The 18,889-nt window shown below is 53.5% G+C and overlaps 2 protein-coding genes across 12 annotated transcripts in view; one reads left to right on the top strand and one right to left on the bottom strand.

Moving 5' to 3' along the window:
* ERCC2 (ERCC excision repair 2, TFIIH core complex helicase subunit) overlaps window positions 1-7,766 on the top strand; it is a 28,900-nt gene extending 21,134 nt beyond the window's left edge. For 3 of the 5 annotated variants that reach the window (XM_084814600.1, XM_084814604.1, XM_084814603.1), the window contains 8 exons: window positions 425-488; window positions 1,277-1,398; window positions 2,278-2,370; window positions 2,805-2,877; window positions 3,021-3,091; window positions 5,147-5,290; window positions 5,433-5,576; window positions 7,408-7,766. In XM_084814600.1, coding sequence (XP_084670726.1) covers window positions 425-488; window positions 1,277-1,398; window positions 2,278-2,370; window positions 2,805-2,877; window positions 3,021-3,091; window positions 5,147-5,290; window positions 5,433-5,576; window positions 7,408-7,500 — 804 coding nt within the window. In that variant the 3' untranslated portion in view covers window positions 7,501-7,766. The remainder of the gene's footprint in view (window positions 1-424; window positions 489-1,276; window positions 1,399-2,277; window positions 2,371-2,804; window positions 2,878-3,020; window positions 3,092-5,146; window positions 5,291-5,432; window positions 5,577-7,407) is intronic. The other 2 variants (XM_084814602.1, XM_084814601.1) reach the window with 1 other exon arrangement.
* The window catches only part of KLC3 (kinesin light chain 3), a 34,926-nt gene that overhangs the window by 2,735 nt on the left and 13,302 nt on the right, over window positions 1-18,889 (bottom strand). The window contains exons 4-13 of one of the 7 annotated variants that reach the window (XM_084814605.1): window positions 18,189-18,267; window positions 16,213-16,438; window positions 15,198-15,285; window positions 14,799-14,900; window positions 13,499-13,672; window positions 11,855-11,954; window positions 11,661-11,704; window positions 10,492-10,625; window positions 10,187-10,253; window positions 5,007-5,775 (exon numbers count right to left, since the gene is read on the bottom strand). In XM_084814605.1, the coding sequence (XP_084670731.1) occupies window positions 5,617-5,775; window positions 10,187-10,253; window positions 10,492-10,625; window positions 11,661-11,704; window positions 11,855-11,954; window positions 13,499-13,672; window positions 14,799-14,900; window positions 15,198-15,285; window positions 16,213-16,438; window positions 18,189-18,267 (1,173 nt within the window). In that variant the 3' untranslated portion in view covers window positions 5,007-5,616. Of the gene's footprint in view, window positions 1-5,006; window positions 5,776-7,800; window positions 8,882-10,186; window positions 10,254-10,491; window positions 10,626-11,660; window positions 11,705-11,854; window positions 11,955-13,498; window positions 13,673-14,798; window positions 14,901-15,197; window positions 15,286-16,212; window positions 16,439-18,188; window positions 18,268-18,889 lie in introns of those variants that run through there. The other 6 variants (XM_084814608.1, XM_084814607.1, XM_084814609.1 and 3 more) reach the window with 6 other exon arrangements.

The following is an 18,889-nucleotide window of genomic DNA, read 5'->3' as shown; positions in this document are numbered from 1 at the left end:
GCTGTGGTTGCGCTATGGAGCTGCCTTATTCCAAATCGGGCTCCTTGGTCCCCCAAGGCCAGAGCCAACCGTTCTTGACTCATGGGGTATTTCGTAGTTCTGCTGCTGGAGATGCCAAGGATTCGAAGCCAGGACCTCTCGCATGCAAGGCACGCGTGCTGCCGATCGGCTGTGGGCCCCATGGAAGCAGCGGCTGTTTAGACGCAGGGGTCATGGTACAGCAGAGTCGCTCTGAATCACACAGGGGTGGTTTTTAGTTTCATGAAGTCTGTTCCTTTAACAAAAATGGGGGGGGTGTCTCATTGGGTATTTCCCCCAAAGCGTAAGGGGCTCCACTTGCTTCTGTGGAGATGCCCACTTAATGCACCTGAGTGGCCCCTGGTGGGCAGCAGGGCCACTTCCCCACCTGCCATTTCCCTTCCAGGTTGTGGGGCGCGGGAACGACCAAGTGGCCATCAGCTCCAAGTTCGAGACTCGGGAAGACATTGGTAAGGGCTGCCCCCCCGCAGCAGCACAAGTGACCTTTGGTGTGCAGGCTCGGACAGAATATTTGCCTTGGCGTCTCCCCCTTTTCCCGGGGAAAGGAGGTGATGTTGCCCTATGCTTTTCTTGCCCAGTGTGGGGACGAGGGCAAAGAATGCTGCTGTCATGACAGTTTTCCAGCTTGCATGGTTTGAACTCGCTCCTGGGCTGTGGCTTGGGGCTCCTGGCCTCCTTTGAAGAAACGGGGTGTTGTTGTTTGCTACAGCGCCATCCAGAGACGTGTTTTACAAGCGATGGGAAGACAGGGCCAAGCCACAAGCGGCTTACAATCTCAAAAATAGACTCCAGGGGGACAAGAGAGGAAGGGGAGTGGAAAGGGCCACTGGGGTAGCTGTAAGCTGCCTTCGTAAGAGAGCGTATTCCGCAAGCAAGGCTTTTGGAAGACATCCGCCAGAGCAGCCAGGTGTAAATCGTTCACACCCCGTGCCCGGTCAGTCTCGCATGTCTGCAGGAGGCAAAATGGGTGGCCCAGATGCATGAGGCGCTCTGGTCACTGCGTTCTTTCTCGTGGTGGATCAGCACCTAGGGGGGAGTGCTTGATTGGGACAAAGCAGCCCAGCCTTCCCCAGCCTGGTGCCCTCCAGATGTGTTGGGCTGCATCTGGACTTCGGTAGGCCCACCAGCCCTGGTTGCTTGGTGGCAGGTGTTTGTAGGCTTTAGGCAGTGATCTGGGCTAGGGAGGGAAGGCCGCGTATTTGTCCCCTTCTCGAAACAGTCCTCGATGTCCCGGCAGCTGTGATCCGCAATTACGGCAATCTGCTCCTGGAGATGTCCGCCATCGTCCCGGATGGCATTGTGGCTTTCTTCACCAGCTACCAGTACATGGAGAACATTGTTGCCTCGTGGTACGAGCAGGTGCGTCTTATGCTGCGGGAGCAGAGCAAGCCCACAGCTGGAGGTCAGGATGTGTGCGACAGGCAGCCTGGAAGGTGGTGGCTTCTCTTCCCTTCTCTTTCCTTTTTGCTGGGAAGATTAACAATGTTTTAAACTGCATTTCAGGCGCAATAACATCCGGAAGTGTTTGCATTTTTGATGTGTTTGAATTAGTTGCCACAGGAGGGCTGCTGGCTTAGGTTGATTTACAAGGGGATTAGATACACTCCTGGAGCAAAGACCTTCAGTGGCTGCAAAATGGAACCTCCATGTCTAGAAGCAGTGCATCTCTGAATGCCAGTTGCAGGAGAGGGCTCTTTCTTCCTGTGCTGCTTGTGGCATCTGATTGGCCACTGTGCGTGCTGGACTAGTTACGCCTTCGGTCTGATCCAGCAGGCTCTTCTTACGTTCTAATCCTAATTTTTTTTTAAACCTCAGCTGCAATGTGCCTTTAAGAGTGCTTTACTCCAGGGCTCATCCTGAGGTAGTTCAGAAAGGAGCACAACAAAAATCTCTGTGGGATGGAGACGGAAAGGAAAACGGATGAGTGATACTGGGGCTCCCACTTAAAGTTTTCCTTTGGTGCTCCAGCGGGCAGCGCAAACTGGAGCCAGGGTGCCCAGGCCTTTGGGGCCCTGTCAGGATAGAGCCCTTCCTCTGCTGGCTCCCCTTTGTTCCCACCTGAGGGGATGGAGAGGGGGGCAGACTCTCGTGGGCGATCTGGTCTGCTACAGCTCCCCTTCCAGCCTGCCTGGACGGAGGTGGTCCAGCAAACTCATTCTGCGACTGGGAGGCCTCGAGGCTTGGGCTGCATGTGCCTAGCACATGTGCCACAGCCCATTTCCTCTCTGACCACTGCAGGGGATCTTGGAGAACATCCAACGCAACAAACTCCTCTTCATTGAGACGCAAGATGGCGCCGAGACGAGCATGGCCTTGGAGAAGTACCAGGAGGTGAGCCGTCAGCCAGGAGTTGTCCTGGTGAACGTGGGAGTGGAATGTGCCACAGCACCCTCATGGCCCCGCTGCTGCCCTGCACTGGGCTGCCCTTCCGCTGTTCAGGGCAGGCCCTGGGCTAAGCCAGCCTTTGAACAAGCCTGGGTCCAGGGGCCCACAGCCCATCAGAAAGCTCCTTGAGACTCACTAACTCTGTGCCCACGCCCTCGCCATCCTGTTTTCGGACGGTCAGGGGGGACTCTGGGGCAGCCTTCCCCATCCTGGTGGTCTCCAGGTGTGTTGGAGGGCATCTCCCATAATTCCCAGCCAGCAGGGCCAACAGCACATGCAGGGTCAAAGTCTGGCAAAAACTGCCCCCCCTGACATGTGTTGTGGTCGTGTGCCATGGGATCGACCAGGTTTTGTAATGAGAGTCTGTCTCTTGTGGGCAGGCCTGCGAGAACGGCCGGGGAGCCATCTTACTGTCAGTGGCCAGGGGGAAGGTCTCTGAGGGCATTGATTTTGGTGAGTGCTTGGTCTCTTTTCTCCCCAGCTCCCTAGTCCTCCTGCCTCTGCCAGGGAAAAATGGAGAGTTTTAAAAAGGAGGATGCTGTATTGATCCCCCCCCACACACACACACACACACTTCTGCCCTTTCTGTTCCACAGTTCACCACTACGGGAGAGCCGTGATCATGTTTGGGGTCCCCTACGTCTACACCCAAAGCCGCATCCTGAAGGTGAGCTCGGTTTGTCTTTGTTTGCTCGTTTGCCGCCTTCCTGTGCTCGCCTCTTGCTCCAGGGCGCAGTCTTCCAAGCGGGAGGGCCTCTCATCTCTGAGCTGTGCAAATCTCCGAGGGCTTTGCAGGCAAGCAGCCTCAGCGTCTCTTGGAGATGGGTCTCGCTGGGCCGGGTTGGGAGCTGCCATTTCCCAGTTCCCTGCTCAGCTGGGAGAAGACTGGCACGCAGCAGGCAAACAGGGAAAGCTGTTCCCCCGCTTTGGCGGAGCGCATGTTCCCCAGGCTCTCTGGCTTGTGCTGTTGCTCAAAAGCGTGCCCGGGAAATGAGTTGAAATTCCTGGTTTTGCAGAATCCTGGCCCCACTGGCTTTTCCCACCACAGAACTGGGGTCTATTGAAGATGGTGGCTGGAGCAGAATCAAGACTCTGGGCTGCCAGCCGTTGGCCTGGTGGCCGAGCCCCAGCAGCGAGTCTGGGATCTGGACTGGCTGCCTTAACCCCCTGTGAGGATTAGGGAGCCCTGGCAGGCATCGCAGAGGGAAATGAGCTGCCAGGAAAGGCCCAGCCCTGGAACATGTTGTTGTTACACATATTGGTTAACAATGAACAGAACAACCCTGACCCGCTGTTATTGACTTGCAGAATACACTTTCCTGGATGTAAGAATGACCAGTAGCTCTGTTGGCTTTTAAAAAAGGGTGAGCTCAGTGGTAGTTCACTGGGGCCTCCCGCTGCACCGGGGGGGCCTGCTGCCTTCATGCCCTGGAGGGCGAGCTTCCCCAGGGCTTCCGGTTGGCCACTCTGACACAACAGAATCCTGGACTAGATGGACCTTAGGAATGCAGGAAACAGCCTTCATCCGAGTCCAACCACTGAGGTCCATCTAGCTCAGTTCTGCCTGCGCCAACTGGCAGAGTGACGTCTTCCCCTGTCACCTGCGACATGATCCCTTTGTAACTGGAGATGTCTGTGGGGATTAAACCTGCAGCCTTCTGCATGTCCCTCAGCTACGGTCCCGCCCCAGACGTATGGAACTTGGTCTGATGCAGTCAGATTATGTATGTTCTTACATGGCAGGGGAGGCAACAGTCCCCTGCTCCTCACACACACATGTACGGACCGATTGGCCCATTGGCTAGGGGGCGAACAGATTCCTCACCCCGAAAGATGGAGACCAATCATAGCCTGGCTTCATGTTAAACCCACCATGGTAGACCTCTACCTGTTGAAAAGTCCTGAAGCCCCCCACCCTGCCCCCCAACAGGCAGGCAGAGGAAGGAAGCTGGCATGGTAGACATCACGTGCCCTTTGCGAAGGAGGCGCCACTGGCTTCGGTCGTTCATCTCTCCATATCTCTCTTCCTTAGCAACTAATTTTCCCTAGGAATTGGGAGGGGAAGGCGCAGGGCAAACTAGCCGCTCAGGCAGAGAGATAAGGGGAGATGAACACAGGCAGCGCCTCCTCCAAGTGTGTGTGCGGTTTCTAAGCGTTCCAGCTTTGCTTGATGGCTTGAGAGCTGTCCCACGGTGCCCTCGTGGGGCGATTGTAACATGTAGCCAGTGACTTTGGAATGTGAACCAGGATTGCTCAACCTCTTTCAGCCCAAGGGCCAAATTCCATTTTGGAGAAACTCTTGGGGGCCACATGCCAGTGGTGGTTGGGGCTGAAAGCAAAAGGGGAGGTGCAAAATGCCGGCATAAAGCAGCTCAGAGCTCTACTGCCAGTTACTACGCCTTAGGGGAAGTATTTCAACCTTTTAGAATGGTGGAAAAAACTGCACAAAAGCCAGAAACCACCAAATGATTGGTGGTTGGGAGAAGGGCGGGGCCATCTGGGGAACCTTGGAGGGCTGGGCTTGGCTCCCGGGCCCGAGTTTCTACATCCCTGATGTAAAGTAAACGTATGGGAGCCGTTATGAAAATGCACCTGAATTCTTTTTTTATTAATAAAAGCAAGTCATTTTGCAGGGGGAGAGGAAGAGCAGAAAGAAGAGCCCCCCCCCCCCCCCGCACAAGGAGACCCATATGGCGGAACTGTTGTTGTCCTCTATCCCCAGGCCCGGCTGGAATACCTGAGGGACCAATTCCAAATCCGCGAGAACGACTTCCTTACTTTTGATGCCATGCGGCACGCAGCTCAGTGCGTGGGCCGGGCAATCCGGGGCAAGACAGACTACGGCCTCATGGTCTTTGCTGACAAGGTGTGTCGAGGAGGAAACCATGCCAGGCAAAGGAGTGCCTTGCCGGTGTGGGGCTGATCTCTGCAGATGGGGGGGGGGGGTGTTGGCATATGGCTTCTTCCCACCCTCATTCACACAGCTGTGCCCTGTCCGTCCTCGGCAGCGTTTTGCCCGGGCCGACAAGCGGGGCAAACTCCCGCGCTGGATCCAGGAGCACATCACCGACGCCAACCTCAACTTGACGGTGGATGAGGCTGTGCAGGTGTCCAAGTATTTCCTGCGGCAGATGGCCCAGCCTTTCCGCAAGGTGAGTGATGGAAGAAGAAAATCTGCGGGAGTCTGGGGCTTTAATTTGGGGCCCGGAGCTGTGCAGGGGGACTCCCCCGCTGCCTCCTGGGCCTCTGCTGCGCTGTGGGGTGTGACGCTGCACACTCTTGAAGCAGGGGTGCAGAACCACGTCTGGTCCTCCCGGGTTCCAATAGGGTTGAGAAAAAACAGCTGTAAGGCTGGAAAATAAAAATAGAAACAGCTGCACCAATTAAATTCTCAACATGTTTCGACACTTGGGCTTTATCAAGGGAAAAACTCCTGGAGATTCAATCCTCCAAAAGAATCTCCAAGAGTTTTTCCCTTGATAACAGCCAAGTGTCGAAACATGTTGGGAATTTAATTGGTGCAGCCATTTCTTTCTTGACTTGACTTTCCTCCTGGGTTCTGCAGAAGGCTCCTTCCCCTGGCTCTGCCTCCTTTCCCATGACCACCGATCATTTCGTGGCTTCCTGGCTTTTGTGCAGCTTTTTCTCCCAGTCTAAAAGGTTGAAATGCCTCTCCGGAGGCTGCATCATTAGCAGGAAGAGCTTGAACCTACAGGGTGCTGATACTTTTTGTATTTTTGGCCCCACCCAGCCCTGGATTGCACACACACACATACCCCCCTGCCCCCCCCCCCCAGCTGCTCTGCAATTTGGTGAAGGATTCCTGCCTTCAGGCTGAAAGAGGTTCTGCAACCCGGCCCTAAAGGTTAGCAGTCGTCATCCAGCCGGCATACCTGATCACCCAGGGAACTAGATCCATAGAACCCAAGAGCCTCTTTGCACCATTCAGTATCTCTAGTCAACCAGGAACGCCCTGGCTAAGTTCATCACCTGTCTGTCCAGCTGTGATGGCAGGAGCAAAATCAGCCACTCTGTCCTGCTGCTCTGCCTGCTGTTTTTTTTATCATCATCATCATCATCATCATCATTTATTGCATTTATATCCCGCCTTTTTTCCTCTTGCAAGGAATCCAAGGCGGCTTACATTATCCTCCTCCTCTCCATTTTATCCTCACAACAACAACTGTGTGGGGTAGGCTGGGCTGTGAGTCTGGGACTGGCCCAAAGTCACCCAGTGAGCTTCCATGGCCGAGTAGGGACTAGGACCCGGATCTCCCAGCTCCCAGTCCAATGCTCTCACCACTACACCATGCTTAATGCTCTTCTTCTTCCCCCCTCTTTGTCCCACCCCAAAGTCTGCACCTCTTCCATAATGGGTGCAGGATCTCTTTTTCTGTTGGCTTTTGGGGGCCAGGGCAAGGGGGCAGCGTTTCATATTTGTAAATGTTTCCTGTTTACCTGCACAGGCCCTTTGGGTGAAGTCTGCAGGCTTCACATCACTGCCAGTTGCACAGCTTTGGGTCTCTAACATGGTGTTGGATCAGCCCAGGGGCGGATGCATTAGAAATTAAAACAGCAATGGATGCTTGACAGCTAAACAAGAAATAAAAAAACCTCCTGCTCCACTCCGCCCATTCAAAGGAACTAACAACAGCTTAACCAGCCTTCCCCAACCTGGTGCCATCCAGATGTGCTGGACTACCATAATCCCACAGCCAGCATGCGGGGAGTTGTAGCCCAACACATCTGGAGGGCACCAGTGGTCAAGGACAGCAACAAAAGGCCCCAGCAGCAGGGAGTTGCACAGATGTGGGGCTGCCCCCTGGGGCATGCCAGTGATGGACTGCACTAAACAGCATGGTCAGTGCTGTGCTGTGCGTCCTGGATCCTTTCCTGGGGAAGCGATGTACACGTTCCTGGCCCAGAGCATGCTGGGAAGCAGACTGCCCCATCTCTCACCTAATTTCTGTTCGCTCTTCCCAGGAAGACCAGCTGGGCCTGTCGCTGCTCACCTTTGAGCAGCTGCAGTCGGAAGAAACGCTGCGCAAAGTGCAGGAGATTGCACACCAGGTGTGAGGAGGTGATGGCGGTAGGGCCAGGGAGTGAAAGAAGAGAGGAGGAAAGAGCACAAAAAGGAACAGATCCCCTGGACGAAGAGGAGCCGCTTGGCAGGACCCAGTCCTCTCTCTCTCTCTTGCATCCAAGCCCACCAGCAGATGGGGAAACCAGGCAGCCGATTCAAACTGTTCTTGTGCCATGGCAAACACACAAAAAAGACTTCAGCCAGAGGGCTGTTAATTCCAGATTTTGGACTAGGACTTTTAATAAAGGGGTATGTGGGGTTTTTTTTGTAACCTGGTGGTCACTGTTCTGTTGCTCTTCAGCCTCTTATTTATTTGTTACATTTATATCTCACCTTTCCTCCAAGAAGCCCAAGGCAGCATACATGAATTTCCTCCTCTTGATTTTATCCTCACAACAACCCTGCGAGGTAGGTTAGGCTGGGAGTCAGTGACTGACCCGGCATCACCCAGGGAGCTCCATGGCTGAATGGGGATTTGAACCGGCTTCTCTCCAGTCCAACACGTGGGGGTGGGGGGAGCTGTGCTGTGCTCTACTGTCTGGCTCGCAGGGTGAAAAGCTGCCTTCGTTCTGGGAAGGAACCCATGTTCCCTTTGCAGAAATCAGCCTTTTTGTGGGAGGTCTGGGCCGGCGCTCCATTTGGGGGTTTCAGCAAGCACTGCCAGCTGATAAGCTGCCTGGAGATCCCTTCTCCCACTACAGTCTCTTAAGCAGGAACCAGCTGCCGCACCCCAAAGAAGTGGACAGGAGACAGTGTCTCTTTACAGCCAGCTTTTTATTTAGGGGGCAGGGTGGGGCAGGGGAGGTCTCCCTGTTGCATAAATAGAATAAATAGTGATCTTTGGCTGGACAGAAACCGCAACGGTTCTGCCAATACGGGGGACGAAGGAATGCAGGTTACCTGATTGTATTCAGAGTTTAAGGCAGCAGCGAGGGGGACGGAGGGCCTCCCACTTGTGCTGTTTTGGGGAGGGTCACTCTGTCCCCCACTTCCTGAGAAAAGAGCGGTCCATCAGCTGTAGCAGGAGTGTTCCCCCTCCAGGGCCGTCTGGGGTGGGGGGAGAAAGGGTGTCCCTTCATGCAGGCCAGAGCTGGAAGCCAAGGAGCAACCCACTCCTTTGATTCTCCAGCCAGAGGGCTCCACTCAGCATGGGGACATGGCCACGCTCGGAGCTAGGAGCCAGCTTGGAGGCTGGAGCCGGCAAAGGTGGGGAGAAGGAGAGGCTCGAACGTTGGCCTAGCCTCCGGCAGCAAGAGTGCAGCGGGGAGGGTGGGGGAGCAAACTAGACCCCCCGTCCTAGGGGGCACTGCTGTGCATGAGGTCTTGCGTACTGGAGCTCAGGCTCTGGGCACCAGTCAACTTCCTGCTGGGCTGCTGCATGGGGAAAACAGAGAGAGAGGTTACACTGTTGTAACCTCAAGTTTCTAGTCCAGCACACTAACCAGCATGCCAGCCTGGATCTCTAGGCCACTCGCTGCCTCTGGAACAGCCTGCCCCCCTCTGAGAGTCCTACGGCTTCGTGTCTTCCTCCAGCCCCATGTCTTGAGCAAAGCTGAAGAACTGACCACGAGAAACGTGGCAGAGAGCTGCTGACCACACGCATGACCTCACCTCACCTTTGCCACTCCAAGCAACTCCCCACTGCCCACAGCTTGTGCCAGAGCAGCTGAGCCCCGCCTGGGAGAAATCCAGCACTGAGCATGGTGCCCCAGGACCCCCTTGCAACGGGGCGTGCTGGGCGCAGCGTGGATGGCGTAAGGGTGGGGCCACCAGCTAGCGTCCTCGGGAAAGGGGCTCAGGGCAGGCGTCTCAGGTCAACTCTTGCCTCGCTTGCACCCGTGCGAGTGTGGGCACCCAAACAATCCCAGGAGTGGTTGCCTCTCCCCATCCAGGCCACTCTTGATGGCTGATCTGCAGGGACATGTGTGGGTTTCTGCAAGGGCCAGGAGAACTTGGCTGTCCTTGGCCATGCCCCTTGACTGTGGGGGGGGCTCTGCATCAATCAGCAAAATGTCTTGGCCCCTCCAGTCCTGTAGCCCCGGGCTGACCCCTCTGCCTGGGAGAGGCTTCCTGGGAGGCAGGGCAGGAATATCCCATCACTCGCTACCCGAGGTCCTTCGAGTGCAGATGCCAAGGGCTGAGCACGGGGCATGAGCCCTGCGGAGCGTATGCCAAAGAGAGCACAGATGTAGATTCTGGCCATATGCTGACGCAGACCATTGGCCCTTTGTGCCCAGCGGTGTCGAATCTCAGGCCTGTGGGCCGAATCCGGCCTGTGAGCATTCCCCAAATGGCCACTTCCTCATCACCTGACCCCCCCTTCCCATGACCACTTTTTCTACAGTCCTCCCCCCAAATGCTGAAATGCTTCTCCTGAGGCTGTCATTTGAGGTTTTCAGACCCCCCCCCTTTGCCTTCAGGCCCGCCTCTGGCTGGGATGCAGCCCCCAAGAGCTGCCCTGAAACTGAATTTGGCCCCCAGCCTGAAAGGCAGCTTTGCAGCCCTGGCCCCACGTTGCCTCCACTGCCTGGCAGTGGCCCACCAGGGGTCTCCTCAGCCCCACGAGTGCCACCCTGGGCTCCCTTCAGCCAGAGAGACCCCAGGAAATCTGCCCTGCCAGGCAAGGGCTGCACCACAGAGCAACGGACCTGTCCCATCCCTTTGGCGCCAGAAGCTCACCGTCGGGGACGCAGCAGCCACGCTCTCACTCATGTGCAGCGCGTTGAGGGATGTGGCCCGCTTCATCCTGCCAAACAGAAACACACCATAAAGCTCTGAACCTGGCTGTACGTGGTGGTGGTTGGTGATGTCTATATAAATCAGCCTTTCCCAACCTAGGGCCCTCCCAATGTGTCGCTGGCTGGGGGATGCTGGGAATTGTAGTCCAACACATCAGGAGGGTCCCAGGTTGGGGAAGGCTAATCGAAATTGTAAATTGAAGGCAAAGGTTTATGGCTCCAGCGGCCGGAGAGACACAGACTTACCCAGGGGCTGGGGGTGCATTGGGGCGCCGGACCCCTTCCCCTTTGAGTTTGGAGACCAGCTTCTCGCTGCCCCGTTTGATGGACTCACGGAACCGGGAGAAGGAGCTGCTGCGTCTCAGGCTCCCGGCGGCATCCTTGCAGGGAAAGAGAGAGGCTGAGGGCCCATGGAAGGGAAGCCGCCGCATGCAGGTCGGGTACAGAGAGGGCCAGCGAGCTCTCAGAAGCTCGCCGTGGATTCGCCAGCAGCAAAAGACCCAGGATCTTCCCCCAGCATTCAAAGATCTTGGGTAATGTTCCTGAGCCAATCCAAGGGTTACTTGCCCATCTCACTGCAGGGTTTCTCCCCCCCGCCCCCATGACTCCAATGAAAGCTAAGGGCGATGAAGCCACTCCAGTCACTGGCTCTGGGTAGGGCAGGGGCAGAGATCTGGCCCTCCAGGGCTCCACTGATGCCTCCTTGCCCCACCCCCTTTCCCCCAATTGTTTTGGGGGTTTCCCAGCTTTTCTGCAGTCCCCCCCACCCAACACACACACATTCCAAAAGCTCGATATTCCTCTGCAAAGGCTCAGTTACTGGACATAAGTGGACTGATGGAAGTCTAAGTGGAGCTAAGTAACAATTCAACTGCCGCTAGTTGGGTCTACCGCTTTCCTAACCTTGTTTTCTAACAGGCTTTCACAAGAGTTAAACTGTAGTGCATTTTGCACAGCATACACATGTATTCCTTTTGATCACTGCAAGTCCCACATTTTACTTCTGTGCATGAGGTTCTTCTGCATTTACTTTTCTCTGTAAACCATACCTTAAGACTTCTTGTGCGGCATGTTTCCATTTGCTTAACAGGTTGAAGGAGTATTCTCTGTTTTCTTGCTTAAGTTTCAAAACGTATTTTCAAACATACTGAATTTTTAGACAGCCTTAAGCCAGTGCTGGTTGCACGCTCCCACCCACCAGGGCAAAGGCAGAACCTCGCTTTCTGAGCCAAACAAGCCCTAGCTGCTTGGAGCGACGAGAGCCGGGTGACGGCTCGCCCCCCCCGGCCCGCCCCGGACAGGGACGATGGCGCCACCTGTGTATTTGGAAAGCTGGGGAGAAGCAGGCTGGAGGGAGAACGCCAGATGCAGGACAGAGGCAGCAAATGCGCTTCTCCAAGCAGCCCAGCACATACCTGGCTGTACTGAGCACTTCCTCCAGCTCCCATCCTGCTCTCATCTGAAAGACAGGGGGCGGGAGGGAGAAAGGAGTAAGGCATAAATTCAGGGGCCGCACCTGCCGAGAAGAGAGCTCCCAAGGCTCCCTTGGTGGCAAAGTCTCCACCCAGGCTTCGAGCTCTTTTGGAAGAGACCCAAGAAACACCCTTACCGCCCCTGCTGGTGGGCGCCTCCTGGTCGTGCGAGGAGAGGATCTCCTTGTACAGCTCCTCCGCCTGCTGGTACTTGCCTTGCTTCAGGTATGAGGATGCCTGGCGAGGGGAAAGGGAGGCAACGTGAGCTGGGTGAGCGCCCTGCCTGCTGCCTTCGCCATCTTGCCTCCGTGAGGCCTGGCTGGCTGCCTGGCCCCAGCTGAATGGAGAACCAACAAACCAATGCGGGAAGCCACAAAAGCGCACAGGGATCCTGCGCATTGGTATCCTGCCAACACAACAGCATTTAGTCTATCAATCCATTAGATTAACTGGTTACAATACGTCTTGACTGACTAGTACCATGCCCCAAATAATTGGGATAAATAATAATTCAAGAATAATTATCCTGAATATGTTACTCAAGATGTTTTTGAATGCATGTGCGCACGCACACACATGGAGTATTCTTATAAGTACACACACACACACACTATTCTCCCAGGAAAGGAAAAGGGTAGCCAATCACCACATTCCACCTCTTCTTCCAGAATTGCTTAACACATTCCCATTCATCTTCAGACTTGGTTTGCATGTTCCCCAATTGGCTCGGGTAGCTCAAGTCCATTTGCCACATCCCATAACTTCACACGCCATTTTTAAGTCTTGGTACTTGCTCATTTTTCCGTGAGACTTTCCCCAAAATTCAAGATCAAAACCTGTACCATACCTCTGCCGTGAACTCCCTCAGCAGCATTAGGTGAGCCTCACTGTCTCTCAGCCTCAAGCCCCCATTTGCAGTTGGTGCTGGTGCTGCCTACATCGCAGGGCTATCGCTGTAATGGCTAGGAAGCTGCTTTATGCCCAGTCAGACCGCGGCTCAATATTGCCCACACTGACTGGCAGTGGCTCTCTCGGGCTTTCAGGCAGGGGTCCCTCTCAGCCCTACCAGAGATCCCAGGGGTTGAACCTGGGACCTCCTACATGCAAAGCAGGTGCTCTACCACTGACCTACAGTCCCTCCTGAGGTAGGAGTCTATCAGAGCAGGGCCTTTTTGGTGGTGGTGCTGATTCTGTGGGATACTCTTCCCAGCCCCAATACTGTATGCCTTCAGGTGCCGCATGAAAGCTTGCCTTTTTCAGACAGCTTTGGGGACTAGCTGAGGTTGTTTCTGGGTGTTGCTTTGCTTCTGCGTAGCTGGGGGTTGCCATTAGTTTCTGCTGTTATACTGTTTCCTTAATGCTTTCTTGTTCTTTGTAATCCATAGTTTGTTAAACTTGTCTGTAATCTGCCTTGAGGCAGAGTATAAATTTCAAAAGGAAAAATAAACAATGACCATTGTCAAAAATGCTAGGAATATTTTAGGTATTATAATGTGTATGTTTGTATATAAGAAGTCTTGTAACAAACTATTGCTACACATAAAAAAATATTTCAACAAAATTAACCCATAACTGTATCACTAACAGCAGTATCCAAATGAAAACACCAACAAGGAAGTCAACAGTCCTCTACAAGTCTTAACACTCCAATGACTGTGGTGTGACCCTGTTGCTGATGGCATTTAATTTTTTTATTTTTTTAATTTAACAGTATGTAGATTGCCTTTAAGACCCAGCAGTGTCTTCCAGTAAACACACACACACCTCCCCACAAACTTTACCAGGTTGTTCTTGGTCTTGGCCACATTGGGGTCGTCAGGGCCCAGCTGGGTCTGGTAGATGCTCAGCGCCCGCTGGTAGTACTGCTCCACCTCCTCAAACTTGCCCTGGTTCTGACACAAGAGCGCCAGGTTGTTCAGCTGTTTGGCGACATCTGGGTGGTCTGTGCCCAGCACCTGAAGCAGAAAAGGAAAGGCGCACACAATTCAGGAAAAGCCCTCAGCTGCACTCCTCACTCACCCGCCCTGCACCTGTGCCAAAACAAGCTGCGAGAAATGGGATTTCTATGCATGCTATGAATCCTGCCCACATACTAACTGACCAAGTGGCTGTGTTTGCACATAACACTAAGCCACCACTTATGGTAACCATGGTTTGTTGCTTTAGCCGTTAATTGTCTCGCAGATGAGCAAACAAACCATGGCTTGTCCCTTTTTCCGGTTTGTTTCTCTCCTGCCCATTTCAACAGCCTTCCGAGCAGTTTTGTTTTCAGGCTGCTCTTGCTGGATGCCTCCAAAAAATGGCACTCCAGGCATCGGACTACAGCTCCCACCACCCTCAGCCAAACTTGCACCTAGGGATGTTCAAGGAATTCCATCTCTCTGATTTCCTATAAGAAGTGAGCTGATCCACATTTCCTGGACTAATGTAAAGGTAGAAATTTGCTGAATTTTGCACTTCATGAATGGATACAGATTCTGGCTCAAAAAACTTGCCAGAATGATTTTTAAAGCATATTTTCAGAGAAAGTATGTGCATTTTCATCCGTTTTTTAATTTTTTTAAATAACATTGCAGATTAACACAGAAATGAGATGAAACAGACGTATGTGAGAGTGACCTGGAGCAGAAATAGACTGATCTGCACTTGCGCCCAAATCACCAAAATTGGAGAAATATGCCTACTGCTCAAAGGTGACTATAAAAGACCATCATACGCAAAGTCATGTGCATTCCATAATTCAGTGACTGGTCAGAATTTGGCACTGGATGCTGAAAACAGCATCATTCAAATTGTGGCTTTTGTTTTTAAAAAGCAAAGCAAGTACCTAGCCCTTAAGGCTGCTTGAAAGTGCATGAGCTATGTCTGGGTGAGCTCTCAAAGGCCGAGAGGGGGCCAGGCAGCATTTCCCACAGTCAGAGAGCAGGGTCTCATATGCCTTCCATTGTCCCTCGGATGACTAGCAGGAGTCCAAATTGCAAACTGGATCATTGTAAGAGGACACGCCATTCAGCTTCCCGTGGGGCAGAATTTCTCCCTCCCTTCCCGCCTGCCCTCCCACTCCCTCTGATGGCCCTTTACCTTCTCGCGGATCTCCAGCGCTCTCTTGCACAGAGGCTCAGCCTCCTTGTACTTTCCACGTTTGCCATACAGCACGGCCAGGTTGTTAAGCGTGGCGGCCACCTGCCAGGAAGAACAGGGAGACCTTGAGGAGGTGGGTGGGATTAGGGGAAGCTCTCCTCCCACCCCTGAAGGCCGAGAAGCATCTCAGACACCCCACTCCTCTGGCTGCAGAGAGAACTCTTCCAAACTTTCCAGGGATCCAACTGGGCTGCGCTTTTCTTTGGAGAGCCCCTCCCTTCCTCCCCACATGACAGAAAAACTCCTAGTTGTGAACCTCCACAAAGACACACCTCCTATTGACCTGTAGGCCCCCAGGACATCTGTGCGGCTGCACACAAACACACCCCGGACACTCACCGCAGGGTGTTCCATGCCCAAGGTCTGCTCCCGGATATCAAGGGCGTCATTCAGCAGCTCCGTGGCTTCTTTATACTTGTTCTGGTCCCTGCAAGGGGAGAGGCAGGACCGTGTAAAAAGCACCCACACCTCCACTGGGTCTCGAGTGGGAGGGAGCCAGCGTGGCTCTGCCCATAGCTACCCAAGCAGCTGCAACCCAAGGGATACAAACGTGGGAGATGCTGCAGAGGACTCCTGGGGGCATCCCTCGGACTGTAGGGGGCAACCATTTGGGGATGCGGAGAAGCATTTAAGCACTGTTTTCTAGCCCTCTGTCCCCCACTCCTTCTTTCCCCTTATGCCTGTGATTTTTACATCACGAATTTGAGGGCAGGATCTGTGCTTCTGACTACTTCTGTGCCGCACTGGGTAACTGCTAAGTGCTTTCTGAGTAAGACCATCAATGCCGGGCTGACCTTTTTGGACTGGGATGGGCCCAGACATAGGTCTCATCTAAGTGTAACTGCTCCTTCCTTGTCCCCCTCCCACATTTAATCTGGCCTGCCTCTCACTGCGCCTCCACCCCACCCCTCCCTCCCTGTCCTCAGAAGGATTGGCCCTTTTTCCTTTGGCGTTTGGGAGATAACTTGGGTAAACAGCCCAGGTATAATTTTCTAAGGCTGCAACTTTAAACACAGGGAGTAAATCCCTGTGAACTCAGTGCCACTTATTCCCGAGTAAACAAATTGTTCGGCATGTTCAACATGCAAATCTAGTAAGATGATGTAGAAAACCACGCGAAACACCACCCTTGATGGGTCCTTGCTCAGATGGGGAGCCATCTCCACGCAGGATCCCTGCTGGTTCCAAGCAGACAGCAGAGCCAGCCTGCCAGGTCTCCCGCCCACTTTGGCTCTTCCGCTCAATTCTGGGCTTGCTTCCAAGAAAAGCTCTGTCTCCGCCTCGGCCCAGAAGCAAGAACTGTGGGAGCGAGATCCACAGACCCTCCCTGCTCAACACCCCACGACCCTCTTACCTATAGACCAGGGCCAGGATATTAAGCATCGTGGCCACATCCGGGTGGCTGTGTCCGGAGCTCTTCTCCAGGTCCTCCAGGGCCTGCTTGCAAAGGGGCACTGCCACTTCGTAGCGCCCCTGGGAGGCGTACTGGATGACCAGGTTGTGCAAGGCGCGCAGGCGCGCAGGGATCTCGTAACCGCCTTGCTGTGCTGCAGACGCCGCTGCGCTCGGCCTCTGCCCCCCTGCGGAGGAGAGACAGCCACGGGCTGGCAGAAACAGGCCGCCACAGAGGGGCGTGGGGAAAGAGGAGATGCTGGATGATTTGCAGGAGATGAGCAAGGGGTCGGGAGGGGCCATAGCTCGGGGGGGGGGGAGCCCCTGCTTTGCTCGCAGAAGGGCCCAGGTTCGATCCCAGACCTCTCCATGTAGGCCTGGAAAACACTCCTGCATGAAACCCTGGAGAGCCGCTGCTGCCAGTCGACAATACTGGGCTACACGGCCGACTCGGTATACGGCTGCTTCCTATGTTCCCCTCTGTTCCGATGGCTCTGTTCCGATGAACAGCAGCACCAAGAAAAGCTTCCCCCACCCACCTAAATTAGGCTGTTAAAATCCACAACATTGCAGCCTTTCAGAGGGAGAAGCTTATCCCAGAGAATGGCTCATAAGCTCCTGTAGGTCAGCGATCCTCAGCCAGGTGCCCCCCCGATGTGCTAGACTACAACCCCCAGCATCCCCCAGCCAGCATCGCTGGCTGGGGGATGTTGGGAATTGTAGTCCAACACATCTGGAGGGCGCCTGGTTGGGGAAGGCTGCTCTGAGTACTTGGCTCCATTTTCTGAGGCACCATTTTGAATTTGGCTCCCTCTCCTCCCTTTCCCCACCCCAAATTTGCACCTGGCTCTGGGCCTCAAGCATCTAAGAAAAACCAAAGTAGATCTTGCAAGCTGGGAGTTTGCCCATGCCTGACTGACAAGGCAGAGCCATCAGTCTCCCCACACAGCCGAGCCTCGGGTTCCAAGAGGAAGATATCCTGCACCCAGATTTCTTCTGAACCTGCAGACAATCACAGCTGAGGCAAAACTGGGGGTTAGACAACGGCGTCCACTACTGTGAGGTGTGAAGGTCAGGAAGAAAACTACGCAGGGCAACTGGAAACTGGGCCTCCCCTTCACCCGCCAGAAGCAGAATTCATTGGGGTTTTGGATTCCTAGCTGGTCACTTAGTCCCTCTCTCCCCAGACATTTTATCTCTGCTCCTGGGGTCACGCCACTTGGAGAGAACTTTAGTGGACAGTTGGAAGAACACACCAAAGCACTGGAATTGCTTGGAGCCTGAGTGAGATTGCAGGCCGCTCCCTCACCATAAAAAGCGACGCTTCAATGACTTCGGAGAAATATTTGATCTATTATCTTCTGTGTTTCTCACTCCTGCTGTTAGGATGTGAATTTCTGCATGCCTCTTCCCGGTCATTTCCCCCTTGTTAACTTGGCGTAGCCTCAAACATACCTCAATGGGTGTACACAGCTCCTATCACCTCCTCAGCCCCCTGCATGCATCCAATTAGGCTAATGCTGCATTAAGGAGACATTCCACTTTTCTCGGCTACGGACCGCTGCTTTTGTACAACTGGGAACAGAAACTAAATTTGCGCCTGGATCTGATTCTCACTGAACACCTGAACAGGCGAAGATGTATTGCAGCTTCCCCTAACCTAGCGCCCTCCAGATTTCCTGGACTACTGTGCCCAGCATCCCCAGCCAGCCATGCTGGCAAATGTGGCCCAGCATATCTGGAGGGCACCCAGTTGGGGGCGGCAGATGCACTGCAGCCTCCCCCTGGCAGGGTGCTGAAATCTAAAGCCGCTCCCAAAGCCGCACAAATCCCTCTCAGCTAGGAGAACCAGCTGGTTATTCCAGGCCTCCCTCTCTCCACTAGCTGCTCCCCGCCCCCGCTCCACTCCACGCCAGCACCACCGCCTCACAAACTCACCCTGCCTCTGCTCTTCGTCATCGCTGGGGAAGAGTGAAGAGAGGCTGCCCTTTCTCTGCTCCGAGTCACCCTGCTCTGCCTGCAGGGAGAAAGGGGTACAGTGAAGGGCAGGCCCAGGCCTCCTCCATCGCAGGGCTTTTTCTTAAACTATATTTTTCTTGAAGTATCTAATTTTACACACTGAAAAAAGCAAAACAGGTTTTTTGCTTTTGCAAAACAGCAAAACAGCAAAAATAAAAATAAGTGAGCAAGTTTGCAGTGTCAGCATTCACCAGATAAACAGAAGTGAAATGGGAGCATTGCATAATAAGCAGATCGCTCCAAATTGTCTTACATTGTGTCAAGTAATGTTGTACTGAGGGGTTTTTATTAACATAAGAAAATATACCACTGAACTATACAATGAGCCAGATGAGAATTACTATTGGCTGCACAAATCTGTTGCATGATTTTTTTCCCATTACAACTAAGCTTCAAACTTTCTTTGCAGAGTTTTTAGAAAATGTTTCTACACCTTAAGGATGCAGAGTGAATAATTAATTTTACACTACCTTTATGTTAATTAATATATAATCTTCATTTAAACAAATTAGATACTTAAGAAACTGTGAAGCATACATACATATTAATTTCTAAATTATAATTTGGTTTCCAATAATCAATGAAAGGACTCCATCCCTTCATAAATTTACGGTTTTGCT

Source organism: Heloderma suspectum, chromosome 10 (assembly GCF_057233095.1).
Source record: "Heloderma suspectum isolate Gila_16-S chromosome 10, 16-S_ref, whole genome shotgun sequence".
Classification (NCBI taxonomy): Eukaryota; Metazoa; Chordata; class Lepidosauria; order Squamata; family Helodermatidae; genus Heloderma; species Heloderma suspectum.
This window is presented reverse-complemented; position numbering and strand designations above follow the sequence as displayed.